This window comes from Camelina sativa, chromosome 5, assembly GCF_030686135.1.
Source record: "Camelina sativa cultivar CO46 ecotype springtype chromosome 5, ASM3068613v1".
Lineage (NCBI taxonomy): Eukaryota > Viridiplantae > Streptophyta > Magnoliopsida > Brassicales > Brassicaceae > Camelina > Camelina sativa.
The window spans coordinates 2998004-3013837 of NC_141884.1; the positions used below are offsets into that span (position 1 = coordinate 2998004).

The 15834-nt window shown below is 36.4% G+C and overlaps 4 protein-coding genes across 12 annotated transcripts; 2 read left to right on the forward strand and 2 right to left on the reverse strand.

Moving 5' to 3' along the window:
* Positions 1-1518: 1518 nt before the first annotated feature.
* LOC104785188 (G-type lectin S-receptor-like serine/threonine-protein kinase SD3-1) lies at positions 1519-4740 on the forward strand. Of its 3 annotated transcripts, none has more exons than XM_010510350.3 (2): positions 1519-1784; positions 2226-4740. In XM_010510350.3, the coding sequence occupies exon 2, from the start codon at positions 2321-2323 to the stop codon at positions 4589-4591; it is 2271 nt and encodes a 756-aa protein (XP_010508652.1). In that variant the 5' UTR covers positions 1519-1784; positions 2226-2320; the 3' UTR covers positions 4592-4740. The 3 variants fall into 3 exon arrangements, with proteins under 3 accessions (XP_010508652.1, XP_010508654.1, XP_010508653.1); XM_010510352.3 differs by having other exon boundaries at positions 1524-1793; XM_010510351.3 differs by lacking the exon at positions 1519-1784 and adding an exon at positions 1798-2117.
* A 644-nt stretch (positions 4741-5384) lies between these two features.
* LOC104785189 (guanylate kinase 1) lies at positions 5385-8192 on the reverse strand. Of its 7 annotated transcripts, none has more exons than XM_087513006.1 (11): positions 7842-8192; positions 7549-7605; positions 7329-7442; positions 7171-7247; positions 6936-7065; positions 6488-6853; positions 6279-6400; positions 6046-6181; positions 5926-5971; positions 5755-5845; positions 5385-5650 (listed from the first exon to the last, which is right to left on the reverse strand). In XM_087513006.1, the coding sequence occupies exons 2-11, from the start codon at positions 7549-7551 to the stop codon at positions 5569-5571; spliced, it is 1167 nt and encodes a 388-aa protein (XP_087369132.1). In that variant the 5' UTR covers positions 7552-7605; positions 7842-8192; the 3' UTR covers positions 5385-5568. The 7 variants fall into 7 exon arrangements, with proteins under 7 accessions (XP_087369132.1, XP_087369134.1, XP_087369135.1 ...); XM_087513008.1 differs by having other exon boundaries at positions 5755-5842; positions 7842-8114; XM_087513009.1 differs by having other exon boundaries at positions 5755-5842; positions 7549-7592; positions 7842-8098.
* A 2936-nt stretch (positions 8193-11128) lies between these two features.
* Positions 11129-12861, forward strand: LOC104785190 (remorin 4.2). The gene is made up of 2 exons (XM_010510354.3): positions 11129-12033; positions 12529-12861. Exons 1-2 carry the CDS (start codon positions 11383-11385, stop codon positions 12727-12729), a joined length of 852 nt encoding a protein of 283 aa, XP_010508656.1. The 5' UTR covers positions 11129-11382; the 3' UTR covers positions 12730-12861.
* Positions 12862-13218: 357 nt separating this feature from the next.
* Positions 13219-15604, reverse strand: LOC104785191 (dihomomethionine N-hydroxylase-like). The gene is made up of 3 exons (XM_010510355.3): positions 14462-15604; positions 14061-14334; positions 13219-13679 (listed from the first exon to the last, which is right to left on the reverse strand). The coding sequence occupies exons 1-3, from the start codon at positions 15419-15421 to the stop codon at positions 13303-13305; spliced, it is 1611 nt and encodes a 536-aa protein (XP_010508657.2). The 5' UTR covers positions 15422-15604; the 3' UTR covers positions 13219-13302.
* Positions 15605-15834: the final 230 nt, after the last annotated feature.

Below are 15834 nucleotides of genomic sequence, written 5' to 3' on the forward strand. Positions count from 1 at the left end.
CTGCATGCAACGCATGAGCTTTATGACAAAGTTATTTTGCATTATTTGTCTACTGAGAAAAGTTAAAGAAAAGTTTCCTTTTGAAAGTGAAAAATAACTTAAAAGCTTAACAAGGGAATCTCTCTCATCTTCCACTACTCGTTCATCAATATTTGTTTCTGTAAAATATTTCTACACACAAATATATAGAAAAGATGAAGTTACTTTCAATTTTTTTTTCTTGAGTATATTTCTTCTACTAAACAAGTGCTTTGACGTCGAGATTCTTCATTCTATAGTTTAATAAGTCTTTCTCTGATTAAAAAACGTGTCATATATTTCTTTTTTTTTTTTACTCGGATTCGTGTAATTGAATTAACAACCCTCTAACCGAGTACTTTAATAGTATAAGCGCAGAAAAATGTCAAAATAGTAGTATTTCATTTTCAACAAGCGAGTTTTATATTCGAACGTGAAGACTTGAGCGTTTTGCTTCGAACAAAAAGAGTGAAAAGATAAGAAAGCGAATGTAGACACACACGTGCTAGACTGAAAGGCCCCGACATTCTTTAACCGAGGCAAGGCAACTCGTCAAACCCTTCCTGTCCAAAGCTGACCCCCTCTTTTTATTTAACTACTTATTAAATATTTTGCTCGAATTACTCAAATTTTCAATTTTTTTATTTATTTGCCATAAACATTTATATGTTTTAGATATATGTGAAAAAATATCCTAAATTATTTATGAATAGTTATATACTATTATACTAATTTGGATAACAATTTATAGCTAGATATATTTTTATTTGTAAGTTGATGATCGAAGAAACAATATTGATCGACTAATCTATAAAGACAACAAAGAAAACCAAATATAGTGATAAAACTGAGATATAAAATGCCTAACTAAACACTAAACTCACTCATTAGTTTTCAGTACCGACGGACAGGGTCACAGGGATCCTATGCCGAATCACATACCGAATCCATCCTTTTCTTTAGTCTATCATCAAATCATTAAAAGAACTGTTTGTTGGTTCTCGTAATTATTTTTTGCTATAATTATTGGTGCTTTATCATTATTATCGTTAGTATCCAAATTTAATTAGAGATTAAGAGACAAATGACGACAAGGGACCACAGCTAAAGATTAATAAGTGTGAATCAACAGAGAATATGAACCACTAAATTCGTTGATTACACATTATACACATTGATACTTTACGCTAAACAATGGTTTATTGGCTTAAATAAATTTGACCATTTTCAGCCCTTAACTAATTTACACACGCTCTTCTATCAATCTAAACTCGTTAATTAGTCACAGTTATGATAAACAAACAATCAAGATTTTAAAAACTTATGTTCGGATTTTGAATCTTTTTTTAAGTGTTGTTGGATTAAAGATGTAATCAAAAATAAATACATTCTATTTGTTTGCATTCCTTCTTCTTTTAAAAGACAACTCGTAAAAAGGAAAACGACAAAGTTCAATTAAAAGCCATACCCCAAAAAAAAAAAAAAAAATGTTTTCTTTTTGTATCGGCGCTAAGTATAAACCACTTCTTCCTTTTCACATTGGCCAAACAAGAGAAGAGAAGCAACAACATCCTTTCTTTCTAAAAAAGATACTTATCAGATTCATCTCAAACTCCTTTCTCCAGAGATTGATTTCTCACATTAGTATTTGGCATCATCTTCTTCAAGATCTCAAACTCTGTTTCTCTCTAAGAAAAAGAAAGAAAGAAAGAAAGGAAAAAAAAAACGTCTCTTTCAATCTCTTCGTCTACCTACTGGTTACTGTGGTTAGTATAGTGCGTCTTCACTGTCTTCCTCTTGATATAATTTCGTTTTTTCACAGCTTTCATTCTCTGAAATTCTTATAGTAACCCACTCAACTCAAGGAGCTTTTCTTCAAACTCAACAATCTTGGGTCCCATTTATCAAAGCTTAAAAAGTCTCTGTTTTTAATTTTTATGGTCAATCTTTACTGTAATACCCTCCACATATCTTTCTTCTTCGAAAGTTCAGTTCGCTTTTTTTTCTTTTCTCTGAAGATAAAAAAAATTGTCAACAACACTATTTTAATTTCTTCAGAGTCAATTTGTTGATACTTTGGTGTGATTTGATATAACTGTGTAGGGGTCCAATTTTAGAAACTTTAACTTCTACAAGTTTGAAGTTCTATCTTTTTTATTTCACCCATTTTATAGTTTTGATTTTTTTTTTTTAAATTTGAAACACAGGTTTTGGATTTTTGGGGATGATGTTGAGATGAAAGCAGAGTCTCTTTCCTAGTATCTTGTTGTTGTTGGATTTTGATTCAGACACAAAAAAAAAGATGCTTCAACTTCTGCTTTTGTCTCTCTCTCTACTCTTCTTTCAGTTCGTGGTTTCAGAGATTCAACTGGGTTCTAAGCTCGTTGTTGGTGAAAACACCTTGTGGGTATCAAACAATGGTGATTTTGCTCTAGGGTTTTTCAACCCACCTGGTTTGCCTAACCGGTTTAGTATCGGTATCCGGTTTAACTCCGATTCTATCCCTTCTGATCAGCGTAAGGTTGTTTGGGTTGCTGGTGCTGTTGTTTACGTTACTGATAACAGTTCCTACTTCGAGCTCACTAGTAATGGAGAATTGGTTTTGTTTGATTCTTCTTTGGGTGTTCCGGTTTGGAACAGCAAGACGAACCGGTTCTCTGTATCCTCTGCTTTGCTTCGTGACGATGGTAATCTTGTGTTGTTGAAAGATAGAGAAGAGATTGTTTGGCAAAGCTTTGATACTCCTGCTGATACTTTGCTTCCTAACCAAAAGTTACCTTCTTTTGAGATGCTTAGAGCTGCTAGTGAGAATTCTAGGTCTAGCTATTACAGTCTTCATTTGGAGGATTCAGGGAGGTTGCAGCTGAGATGGGAGAGTAACATTACTTTCTGGTCAAGCGGAAACGAAGCTTTGAAGAAGAAGAAGAAGATTGGTGCTGTGCTTACCTCTGAGGGAGCTCTGTTACTTGAGGATCAAGATCTGATGAGACCTATTTGGTCTGTGTTTGGGGAAGATCATAACGACACTGTCAAGTTCAGGTTTGTCAGACTTGACCGTGATGGTAATCTGAGAATGTACTCGTGGAACGAGGATTCAGAGATTTGGAAACCGGTTTGGCAAGCTGTTGAGAATCAGTGTCGTGTTTTCGCAACTTGTGGATCACAAGTTTGTTCCTTTAACAGTTCTGGATCCTCTGTATGCACTTGCCCTTTTAACGCTTTTGTATCGCTCTCGGATCCTAAATGCTTGGTGCCTTATCAGAAACCAACCTGCAAATCTGGTTTCTCCATGGTGAAGTTCAAGAACTTGGAGTTGTATGGAATCTACCCTGCTAATGATTCTGTTGTTTCAGGGATTAGCTCCCTGAGATGCAAGAAGGTGTGTTCAGATGATTCTGCTTGTACTGCAGTCACTTACACGAACGATGGGAATCCTCAATGTCGCATGAAGCTGACTCGTTATATCAGTGGTTACTCTGATCCATCTCTGAGTTCGTTATCATATGTGAAAACATGTTTGGATCCCATTGCTGTTAATCCAAACGTGTCTAAAGAGTCACCACCAGTGACTGTAACGAAGTCGCACAGTATCTGTCTTCCTTGTCTTATCGGTGCAACTTCCACTACACTTGTTCTGTTTCTCGGGTTTCAGCTTGGTGTTGTTGTGTATATCTACCAGAGGAAGAAGCAGCTAGCTAAGAAGAAAGCTGATCGATTCTCCAAAGCTGCAAATCCAAAAGGTGTGATGATCTTCTCTGTCGATGAGATAAAGGCCATGACTGATAACTTTGATCATAACATAGGACCAGGGATATTCAAAGGGGTTATGCCGGAGAATGAACTTGTTGCGGTTAAAGAAATGGAAGCGACGTTAATAGAAGAAAGGAAGTTTAGGAGCTCTGCATCAAAGATAGGTACAATGCATCACAAGAACCTAGCCAAGCTTGAAGGTTATTGCTGCGAGCTAGGTAGGAGATTTCTAGTGTACGAATACGCTAAGAACGGGTCAATACTCGACCACATTGTTGACCCTTTACGAAGCAAGAAACTAACTTGGAGGATAAGAACTGAAACCTGCTTAAGCGTGGCTAAAGCTCTCTGTTACCTCCACACAGAATGCAGGGAATTCGTCAGTCATGGGAACTTGAACTGTGGAAACATTCTTCTCGGGGAGGATTTGGAAGCTAAGTTAACTGAGTATGGATTTGGTCTATGTGCTGCAAATAAAGATGTTGAAGATTTTGGGAAGACGGTTTTAGCTCTAGTAACGGGTAGATATGAACCAGAAGGAGTAGTGAGTGAATGGGTGTATAGAGAATGGATTGAAGGGAGGAAAGAGACCGTTGTGGACAAAATGTTAGAAGGAGATTTCGATGTAGAGGAGCTAGAGCGGGTTTTGAGAATCTCGTTTTGGTGTGTTCAGGCGGATGAACGGTTAAGACCATCAATGGGGGAAGTGGTGAAGGTTTTGGAAGGTACATTGTCTGTTGATCCACCACCACCGCCTTTTGCTTGTGCAAGATCATCACCGACTAACTCATCAGAGTCTAGTCAATCGTTGTACGAGCCATAAAGGCTCTTAAGTGAATAAAGTGTGTATAGTTTGAGGATCTGATTTTTAACAACATTTGTAGTAGTGAAGGCTGATGATTCTTGTTTCAATTTTTGTAAGGTCGTAGCTTTGATCTTTTGAGTCTGTGAAAGGAAGTGTCTTTTGCTGAATAGCTGAAGCAGTGTTCTGTTGCATCTTTAATGGACCTCAAAGCGTTCAATGAGCTGGACCAATTAGAGAATGATGTTTACTCATCTCTCACAAGTTCCACCATGATAATCAAAGTAAATAAGCTCTGAGAAGTTTAAAGAGAAGCTTTGTTAGTTACTACTTACTACTACTACTGCACGTCACTCCACGCGTGTGTTTTGGCAGATTCTAAAGTCTTTTGTACAAGTGTCTGTACTGGTGGAGCAGGACCATGTTCAGGACAGAACCATTAGTGGGCTTACACGAGTCTTCCTTATACTACAATCCGACCGACTTTAGCCCCACCAGAGTGATCCTGAGCCTAAAGATTCAAAAGCAGTTGCGGTATATGAGCGGTGCAGAGAGCAAGATGAAGAGGACATGACACATATGAGACTTTGTTCCAAAGTCCCAACTTGTTCTTTGGCTGTCTCTTTCTTTACTTTTCCTCTTTGTAATCTCATTGGCTGCTTTTAAAAGCGCAACTGTTAACTGACACCAACTGCTGTCTTTTTCTTCCCAAGACATGACAAAGATCATTCAAGCCTTTTTGTACATCCAAATCGTGAGTCATGTGTCAAGTCATGCTTTTCTGAATTTGATCCTCAACTCAAGAACCAACATCTAAAAGAATTTCAAATTTGATTCTTCGATTCTTGTCAATCCAAATTACAACGAACAATATCAACATCCCAAACTCTTTAGTTATCATCATCATCATCATTCACTTAAACTCTTTTAATGTCTTATCTAAACCAAGGAAAAACGGCACTGTAATGAATGAAATAACAGTTTTCTCTTTTGTCAGCTTAAAACTTAATGGCGTCAACAAGAATCCCCCTTGTTCTACCCGGTGCTCCTCCATTTAGCGAAGATAAGTCCAACACAATCCTGCATACCATCATTTACCAGAAGGTCATATTATAACTTATACAAGTTCAGAGAGATTATCAAAAACATAAGAACATTACTTCTAAGCTCAGTTAACTGCTTACTTGTTCCTTGTTTCTTTTCCTGTTTCTTGAACAATGATCTTATCTTCTATTTTGGATACTGTGTGCTCGGTGGGAAGATTGATCCCTTCTACTGCAGAATCATAAGCAATTAGTTTCCACATTTACTTATTTCATGGAAAAGAAATCTATGCATAGTGTTCAGTTTCTCACTTTCTACACCATTGACAAGAGAGACTCCATCTAGCCCCAAGAGTTTCTGGAAACAGAGCCGGTACTGTTATGCATTCAGAACATGACAACATTTTGAGCAATTAACAAAAGGTGGTTCACCTTGAGCTTCTTATAGCATTCCTCAAGGTTGTCATTATACAACATAAGACCGAAAATGCCTGACGATTGCCCTTCTTTGATCTCTGCCTCAGCATTTCTAAGCCGCTTCTGAATTTGCTCCTCTGTCTCGGTTCCTCTGTTTTTTTTAAGAAAATAGATAGATTGATAATGATAGTCCTGGAAACTGTAATGTAAGATATCAAGAACTCGTATTGTAAAGCCTGATTTTTTACCTAGCACGGAGCCGAACTTCAAGCTCTTTCATAGAAGGGGGACATACGAATATGAATACTGCATCAAGAGAACTTGCTCTCACAGACCTTGCCCCTTGAACATCAATGTCGAGTATACATCTCTGTGTTGAGCAAAAGAGAAACTCGCCGTTTAAGAACCAATCGCACAGAAAGGATCAATCGATCAATCATAAAGTTTTGTTATATACCTTTCCTGAATCTGTTACCACCTCAACGGACTCAATGCTGGTTCCATAGAGATTACCGTGAACAGAAGCAAACTCAAGAAACTTCCCATCTTTGATATCTTTCTCCATAACTTTTTTATCAGCAAAGTGATAATGAACACCGTCTCTCTCCATAGACCTGGGAGATCGAGTTGTGTGGCTCACTGAGAACCCAAACATTGAAGGAAACTCCTTCATAAGCATTGTTATAAGCGTTCCTTTCCCAACTCCAGAAGGACCGCTTATAACAATAGGCTTCTCAGCATTGCCTCTCACACCTTTACTCCAAGCAACAACTTCTTCCTTCTTTAGTAATTTCTTCTGTTCTCGCACATAAGGACTATCGACCTATCAATGTTTCAACTTCAACACATGAGAACTCCAAAACAATACTATCAAACATCATAAATTGCTGCAACTAATTACCAACCTCGAGGAACCAGATGGAGTCATTGCAAGGTGAACCTTTCTTAATAACCAAAATCCGACCTTGTTTAAGAACAGACGCGGAGTACCCCTTGCTAGGCTTAGGACCTGTCCCAAGCACAATAGGACTAAACCTACAACAACACCAAGTCATTCTCAAATCTTTAAGATTTCTTCCTGACATGTAAAGAACAATTCTTGCCACAGAATCTCTAGAAAGCTACATAACATACACCCACCAGTTGTTACTGTTCTTGTCATGAATTCGAACCCCAATGGAAAAAGTGTTCCTTTCATGATTTCCACCAATTACAAACTTCCCAAAAAGAAACCTCAAATCAGATCATTATCAACCAAGTTTTAAACAAACTTGGATCAAAACCTTAATTGGACTTACTGTTCGATGGCCGATATCGACTGATATCTCAGTGTTGTTGGTTTCAGATTTTACACCGACGCCATTGGAGTGTCCGTTCTCCGGATGATCCACTAAAAAAGCTGGAGCTTCTCCCTAACAACAACAATAAAAAGAGAAAAGAACCATCAAAAAGTGAAGAAATTATAGAACTTAGAATCAGAATTATCAGCAAACATCCATTGAGCAACTGGTGGCTCACCATAGAGAGAGATTCTATGTCTCCAAGAAGAACAACAACACAACCTGAGCAATGGCACTACAAGCACATATAAGAGATCATATATAATTAAAATATATATTAAAAGAGCAAACCTTTATCTAAGTTTCAACAAGAATTCAAGGAATTGGAATCCCATAAGCAAAAAAAACTGAAACACTTTAGTCAAAACCCAAATGCAGAATTCATGGGAATAATAAAAAGACAGGAATCGTAACGTAACATACAAAAAAGAGGTATCAATGAGAATAAGGCCAAAATCAAACAATTCGTACCTCGAGAATGAACACCCTGAAATAGGAGATAAAGACGAAGGCTTTTTTTGTTTTTTAGGATTGCAGGAAACAATTCAAAGGTTTTTTGAATGAGAAAATAAAGCTCTTTGCAGTAAGAAGATTCGATCTTCTCCAAAGTTTTGTCTCGATTTGTAATCCTTATTTGAATATAAAAGGAGACAAATTGGGAGATGATCGAGTCTCTGTCTCGGTGTAGGCAAAAGCTGCCTCTCTCGGTGGCGGTTCCTTGTCATATTAAAATAATAATAGGTCGAGGAGAGGATAGATAGAGACTCTTGTTGAGTCAAGAGGTGGCTCTTAATTTTTTTATATTTCACATTTTTACTTGTCAAATTTTTATTAGTTTTGTTAAGATGATATAGTATTTTGATATATTTAATTAAGTTAAGTAATAAGAATAATTAAGTAATATACGTAGGGAGGTTGAAATAAAGTTGTGTTACTGTTAATGACTTATTTGTGTGGTTGGATCAAATAAATTATTAGAAAGACATATTTTTGGAGTTAAGAAATTTGGTCGATTGTTTCTTAGTTAGTATTGAGGGTGATTTTGAGAAACCAAACAAAAATAACAGAACGATCAGGGGCGATACGAATACGACTAGTGTCAAGATGCACCGATGACCGATGACTAATGTTGAAGATTAAACAAGCTTTACAAGTTTAGTGCCCATGTCTACTATATCTAAGACAGATGGATTCAAACAGTTTTTGACAGCTAAGTCAATTGGATAGGAAATACGTGACTCCCTCCCTTATTTCCCATTTCTCATTACAAAAAGAAAAAAAAAAACAAATGATTGAGATTATTCTTTGTATGATTGTATCATTTGAATTCTTTGGGTCACAATCGAAATATAGTAAAAGAAAATAAAACAAGACAGAATGCTTCAAATTAAGGTAACAAAGATAGATTAGTGTAGATAGTGGGTGCCTGCACCGCTCATTATCTCACATTTTTTATGTCTTTTCCTCCTCAAAATCTACTCTCGTCGAATATATGGAGAGTCGACTATGAAGGAAAGATTCTCTCCGGAAACATAAGCAAAATTGGGTTTAGTAACCACAAAACAAGACCACTTTTCATATTAAGTACTAGATAATAGCTCGCGCGCGATTAGTTACACTTTTATGTAAAGCAAAGTTATTCATTTTTTTTTTTACTTTTCTAATCTTATAAAAATTTCTATTTATCATACAAATAATTAGAAGTTACTCTAAAATTATGAAACTTGCTCTCACATACATTTTACTACTATAAGTCTATAATATTCAAATATTTAGCTTTGTTTTATTCATTATAAATCACACTCAGGTAGTCAATATATAAACTATCAAAACAAACAAAGTAGTCGATAAATAGAATGTAGATAATTTTGTAAGTGATAAACTAATATTTTTTATACAATGATATGAAGTTATGAACTACAATGTCAAGATAAGCTTCTATTTTTAATTTTAAATTCTATGAAATTTAATTTTTAATGTTAGGCTTCATTCTAATGATTTCACCTTGACATGTATATATGTATATATATCATCTGATTGTAATTTCAAAAAAAAAAGGTAATCAAGTATTAAAATATAGTATATTCTTGTAATGTCCTAAAACAAAATTTAAATTATATACCAAAAATAATTAAAAACTAAAACTATTTTAAACTACATATATTCCATAGTCTGTAAAATTAAAATTTAAATTCAAAATATTTTCTCAACCACTCCAGGGGAATAAAAACCGAAAACAAAATCTGGCTTATGGTGAAAGAAAATGAAATCATGATTATTACTATAAGATAAATACTGGTGAAAGTTACATGAAATAGAAATAAATAAGTATGAATTTTACAATTTTCATAAAAGAGAACTGATTTTATATACTTAGCTGATAGAATGAAAAATTAACAATTTTATATAGATCTAAAATGCTGAATATATATATATATATATATGTTTTCTTATTAGAATTAAAATATTTTAGTTTTTGAACTAATTATGAATGAAGTCAGATATTGTTTTAAAACTAACCGAGACAGAGTGAGGAGGTTATTGTAACATTTTCAATATACTTAATTTTACCTTTTTATGAATCAATTGAACATGATATAAACATATTTGCATATATGGATGGACATATTTGCTTAATTACTTCCAAACCTACAAAAACAACATAAGAAAGAGATTGAGACATGATTATTTGAGAAAATTTAATAATATATAATTGAAAAAATATTGCACAAAATTTAAACAAATGGATATCGCTAGAAGTTAGATGCTTATGTTTTGTCTTTAGCTTTGATGAACTGATTATCTGTTTTGGTTATGTTAGAAGCTTTGTGTATCTCTTGGAGAGTACCGATCGAGTGCTTTATTTTGTTTGGACTGGTTTCTTTGTGATAATTTCTAGGAGAAAGCAAGTCACGGACATGAAACGTTATGATAATTTCTAGGAGAAAGCAAGTCACGGAGAGAGTACAGTATGGTCCAGATCTAAGTGTAGGATGTAACTTGCTTTGTGTGTGATTCGAATTCTAGTAGTATGAGGCCATGTGGGTGTAAGTGAAAACTTTAATTGTCTTGTCTTGTGTAGTTCAAAGTGTGTAATTTCTAAAGGTCGAAACAAATGTACTAGTGATTCAAACTAACTTGTATTGTAGTATGGGGTATTTAAAATTTAAATGTTGTTGATAATACGTGATAATGAAAAGAGCAGACAGATATAACAAATTGCTAAAATCACTACCAAGCTTATCAGAAAACTACGAATATAATCAAAGGTGACATGTGAAACGTGGCCACGCACAAGTGGTATCTCCAAACCATTAGATTCATTTTATGATGCTGACATACGCGACTTTCTTTTGGGGGGAATATTCAACTAATCAAATATGGCCACGTCGACACAATCTTTCATAAGCGACATGTGTATTATCTCTTGTCTTCGTGGTAGGGTCTAAACTTGCCGACACTCACTATTAATATTAGTTTTACCTCTTATAAAATTGTCTCTCCTACTAAAAAATATTTTTATTAAACTAACTTGTCAATTTTTTATTTTTCCAAAAAAAGATAATTAAGAATCATATAATGCGTAATCAAACTTCATATATCACTACAACATTTGTTTCAACCTTTAGAAATTACGATCACAACTTAGTTTTAGACTGTAATATGTGAAAATATTTAGTTGATAGCATTATTTTTTTTGTCTCTTGGCTAATCAATGATCAATAGACAAAGCACATCTCCGAAGGTTAAATGCAGTCGCTATACACCGGACCAGTGTAGTTTTCACGAAGTGGTCCTTTTTCATATTTTTAAATTTATAACCTTCTTGAGAATTCTACATTTTTAATCCATTTTTTTGTCGTGTAGTGATCTTTTTCCTCTAATCTAATCAAAATCAGAGCTAAAAACCTTTGACATTACCAAAGCCAATATCAAAAAACCAATTTTAGCTTGCCATGATCATCTTCTTCTTCTTTGACGATCACAATTTGTAAACCCTAATTCTCAGATTATGATGACTCTTTACGGTCAAGAAAGGTCGCAGGACGCTAGAAGTAACCACCGGGATGAGACGACGGAGACTGTCGTGAGAGACATCCACGCGCTAACTCCGATGCCGGAGGATAACTCCCGGACGATGACGACGACGTTGCCTCCACCACCTGCTTTCCGAGGCTATTTTTCTCCGCCAAGGTCAACAACGACCATGAGCGAAGGAGCTTCTTCCGGCGAGAACTTCACGACTATAAGCAGAGAGTTCAACGCTCTAGTCATCGCTGGCTCATCCATGGAAAACAACGAACCGATGGCTCGTAACGTCACGCAACGTGAAGAAGAGAGACAACATGACTTGAACTTGATAAGGATTCACGAGGAGAGGGATCATGAAGTGGAGACGAATCCTTCGGCAATTGTGCCGGACCAGTATCCGAGTCAGAGTTTGGTTCCTGGTAGTGAGAATGGTTTGTTGGGTCAGGGTCAGGGTGGGGTTGGGATGACAGTGCAAAGGGTGAAGCGGGAAGAGGTGGAAGCGAAGATAACGGCGTGGCAGACGGCAAAACTGGCTAAGATCAATAACAGGTTTAAGAGAGAAGACGCCGTTATTAACGGTTGGGTTAATGAACAAATCAACAAGGCCAATTCTTGGATGAAGAAAATCGAGGTGAATTTACTAACAACATATGTCAAATATTGTTCTGAGCTATATTGGGTCGGTAGGCTGGTTAATGTATAATTAAGAAAGTATTAAAATCACTTTTTTTTTTGTTGGAGCCGAGTTTAATTAGGTACCATATGTCATTTTGGAATTGGAAACATAATCGTCTCATTTGAAAATTTGAAAATTATATTAGGTATGGTGTGGTGGCATAATTTGTATGTAATTAGGTGAGAGATGGTTATATATATCTCACATTCTAGCTTCTAATTAATGTTTTTTATATTTACCGTCGTGGCATCATCATTGTTACAGTTCAACAAACATTGTGGACTTATACGAATCTTTCAGGGATTAATTCATGATATATAGTGAAAAATATTTAATAAAAGCCGGGTTAAGAGTGATCGTCTAAATGGTGAATTCATGTCAGATTGATGATGTATATACAGAGACACGTATGTTTAAGTTTAGCTAACAATTTGGGATCGATGCATGCAGAGGAAGCTAGAGGAAAGAAAAGCGAAAGCGATGGAGAAAACGCAAAACAATGTGGCCAAAGCACAGAGGAAAGCAGAGGAGAGAAGAGCGACGGCAGAGGCAAAGAGAGGGACAGAGGTTGCAAAAGTAGTTGAAGTTGCTAATCTCATGAGAGCTGTCGGACGCCCTCCTGCCAAACGCTCATTCTTCTCTTTCTCCTAGTTTTTTAGTTTATCGAATCATTAATTTAAGCATCACTTGTTGTATATTAGTTATATTTGGTAAAGAAAGAGGACATTTTTTGGCAATTATATACACATAAATGAGAGTGTACGTACGTAGTACTGTTGTGTAGATTTGTACTCTGCTAGCTTAATTACACCATAAAGAAGTGCTGTGTAATCCAAATCCGAAAAAAAAAGTACGAATTAATTCAACTTACATTAATTTGAGGTATGCGTTACCATCCATATTTAATGATTTGAGGTACTTAGTGTGTATGACTTGATGAATCCTCAAATGTTAGTATTGTTATAAAATGTGTTGTTTGGTTTAGTCTAAGAACCAAAGAAAATTATTACAATTACATGCGGAGTTAAAAAAAAAACCCAAAGAATATGGTAAAAAAAAAAAAAAACAGTTGGAGTGGCCAGCTTTTCTATGGATTAATTAGATGAGTTTTCCTAGCTCCCTTAGGTAGAAGTTTAACGCTTTCTCAATTTTCTCTTATTGCTCTTTGTAACTAATGGCATATGTAGTAATTTAAATTTACAATGATTCATCATCAAAATATTCTCACTTTGTTTGCACTTTCGGATACATACGTTGAGCCAACCTAGGTTTAACAGATGCGACTAGAGACTTAGCGGTGAACGAATTACGATCTGCAGGAAAGAGATCAACCTTACTCGTTCTAGGAACGTGGCTCCATTCGAACCCTTGGAGAAGCCTGGCTAGTAACATGATGGTCATAGATGTCCCAATCTTAGAGCCTATGCAGCCACGCCGACCGGTGCCGAATGTCACGAGCCGCATATCAGGTTCCATTAAACTCACGCTATTTGAGTTACCACCATGTCCATCGAGGTGTCGTTCTGGCTTGAAAACGTCTGGTTCGTCCCATATCTTAGGGTTCTGGCCAAGCCCTAGACGACTCACAAGAATATGGCTACCTATCATTGCAATCAAACAAATACCACATGGTTTGTAAAGCTCAAGCATTGCCGCCTAAGATTTTTTGAATGCGTGGTTGTGAACTTATGAACATATATGCCTGACCCATGCGTCAAATGGTCCTCTTAAGGTAGCGGCCATAGGAAGATAAATCTAAACCGTTTTGATATTTTAACATAAATTTTAAGAAATACGCTCGATCTCGAATCTTCCACCCTGGCTGGTGGTCCCACACTCTCATTTGTGCAGTTTGCTAACTTAATTTATTTAATTGTATTATACTTTTAACATATTTCGAATTTGGTTCGAGTTCGAATAAATCAAATATGGTTTGGTTCAATTTAGTTTTTTTTCTACATGCATGCATGAGTTGTATATACCTTTGGGGACAAAATAACCCGCGAGGGTAGTATCTTCTCGAGCTCTGTGAGGGGGCATGAACGGACTAACTGGGTGAAGCCGAAAAGATTCTCTGCTACAAGCTTTGATGTAACTGAGTTGTGGTATGTCTGATTCTTGCACAAGTCTGTCTTTCCCAACTACCCTGTCCAATTCATTTGTGGCTTTCTCAAGAATCTCTGGATGATTCAACATCTCTGCTATGGTCCACTCCACGTTATTCATCGGATTATCGATTGTTGCAACATTGATATCCTATATATAGCAAAAAAATGCATCGCGATTTTGGTTATTACCTTTTTTTTTTTTTTTTTGCAATTATTCTTGGACATATTTAATTATAGCCACATTTATTTGTAAGGATAGTGTGAACATCACTAACCTTGCATTGAGCTCTAATCTCATCAAATGTGAATAAGGACATTCCTTGGTCATCTTTTAGCGTGATTAATATATCGAGCCAATCTTCTTCCGTTTCTTTTCCACCTCTCTCCCTCCACAATTGCATTCTCTCGTGGATGATGGGGTCGTTGCACTTGTTGATTATATCAACCGCTTCTCTAACTTCAGCCTCCTTTCCATTTAGGTTCCATCCTCGAAGACAAGGGATGTAGTCCGTTACGTTAAAGCTGAAAAAACAATCAAGAGATCGATATATTGCGTCCATGTGTTCTTTCTCTTTCGGTCCGAGACCAAGACCATCACCGTTCTCGGTCTCTACTTCTTCAAAATGCCTCCGACCAAACATCATCATCATCATCACGGCATGGCAATATACACCCGTGATGTCTCTCACGTTGACTTTAGTTTTTGTTGACCCTAATTGGCATAAGTTAAAGACATACGCGACGATGTTATCCGCTTCTAGGGTTCTATCACTTAGGGACTTGTTCAACATTTTCGGAGACATTAGTTTGGCCACCATCATTTTCTTCAGCAGCTTCCATCTCTCCCCGTAGAAAGAAAAAATCACGTCCTTATAGCCTTCACTTATGAGATTGCTTGAGTACGACTCCACACGGTCAGCGAAAGCCTCGTCCTTGTCTCTAACCACTTCTCGAGCAATCTCGGTTGATGCTACGGTGATGACGTGGACACGTGCGAAACGGAAGCAAGCTATCTCCGTTTTCATGTTTTCCATAACGCGGTGGAGCCACCGGTAAGTAGGCCGGTTTAGGCTGATGTGGACCAAGTTTCCGATGACAGGCCATCCCCGTGGACCTGGGGGAAGCTGGCCTTTCTGTTTTGTTGACCTGAAGAAATGTATAGCGAGAAGGAGGACTAGCTTAATAAAAAATAGAACAAATGTAAAATTTGATGGATCAGCAAGATTCATGTTCATAATTTTTTTTTTTTCTTTTTCAGTTGGTCGATGAAACGAGGTTTTTTTTTAAGGTAGAAAAAATAATGGAGGAAACTTAGTATCAAGAGGAATAAGAAACGTTTTGTTCGTGAAGTATATATGTAGGTTCCACGTATAATAGACCGAACGTAGAGAAAGGTTTAATGATTTTGAATTCAACAAGGTTCCATATGAGGCTAAATTAGATCTTTTGTAGCTGAAAGCTCTTCGATTAATGATATCCACATTAAATCAAAAAGCATTTTGTTAAATAAAACGTTCCTTCTTGAAGTGTTCCTTTCTGTTTCTTGAGTGTCCCCACTCTTTATTGGCCGGCTGGCTCGTTGTACCACCTTAAATGGCTACGACGGAAAGATCCTTGGGCTCAAAACCTCCAATCACTTGTAGGTCTT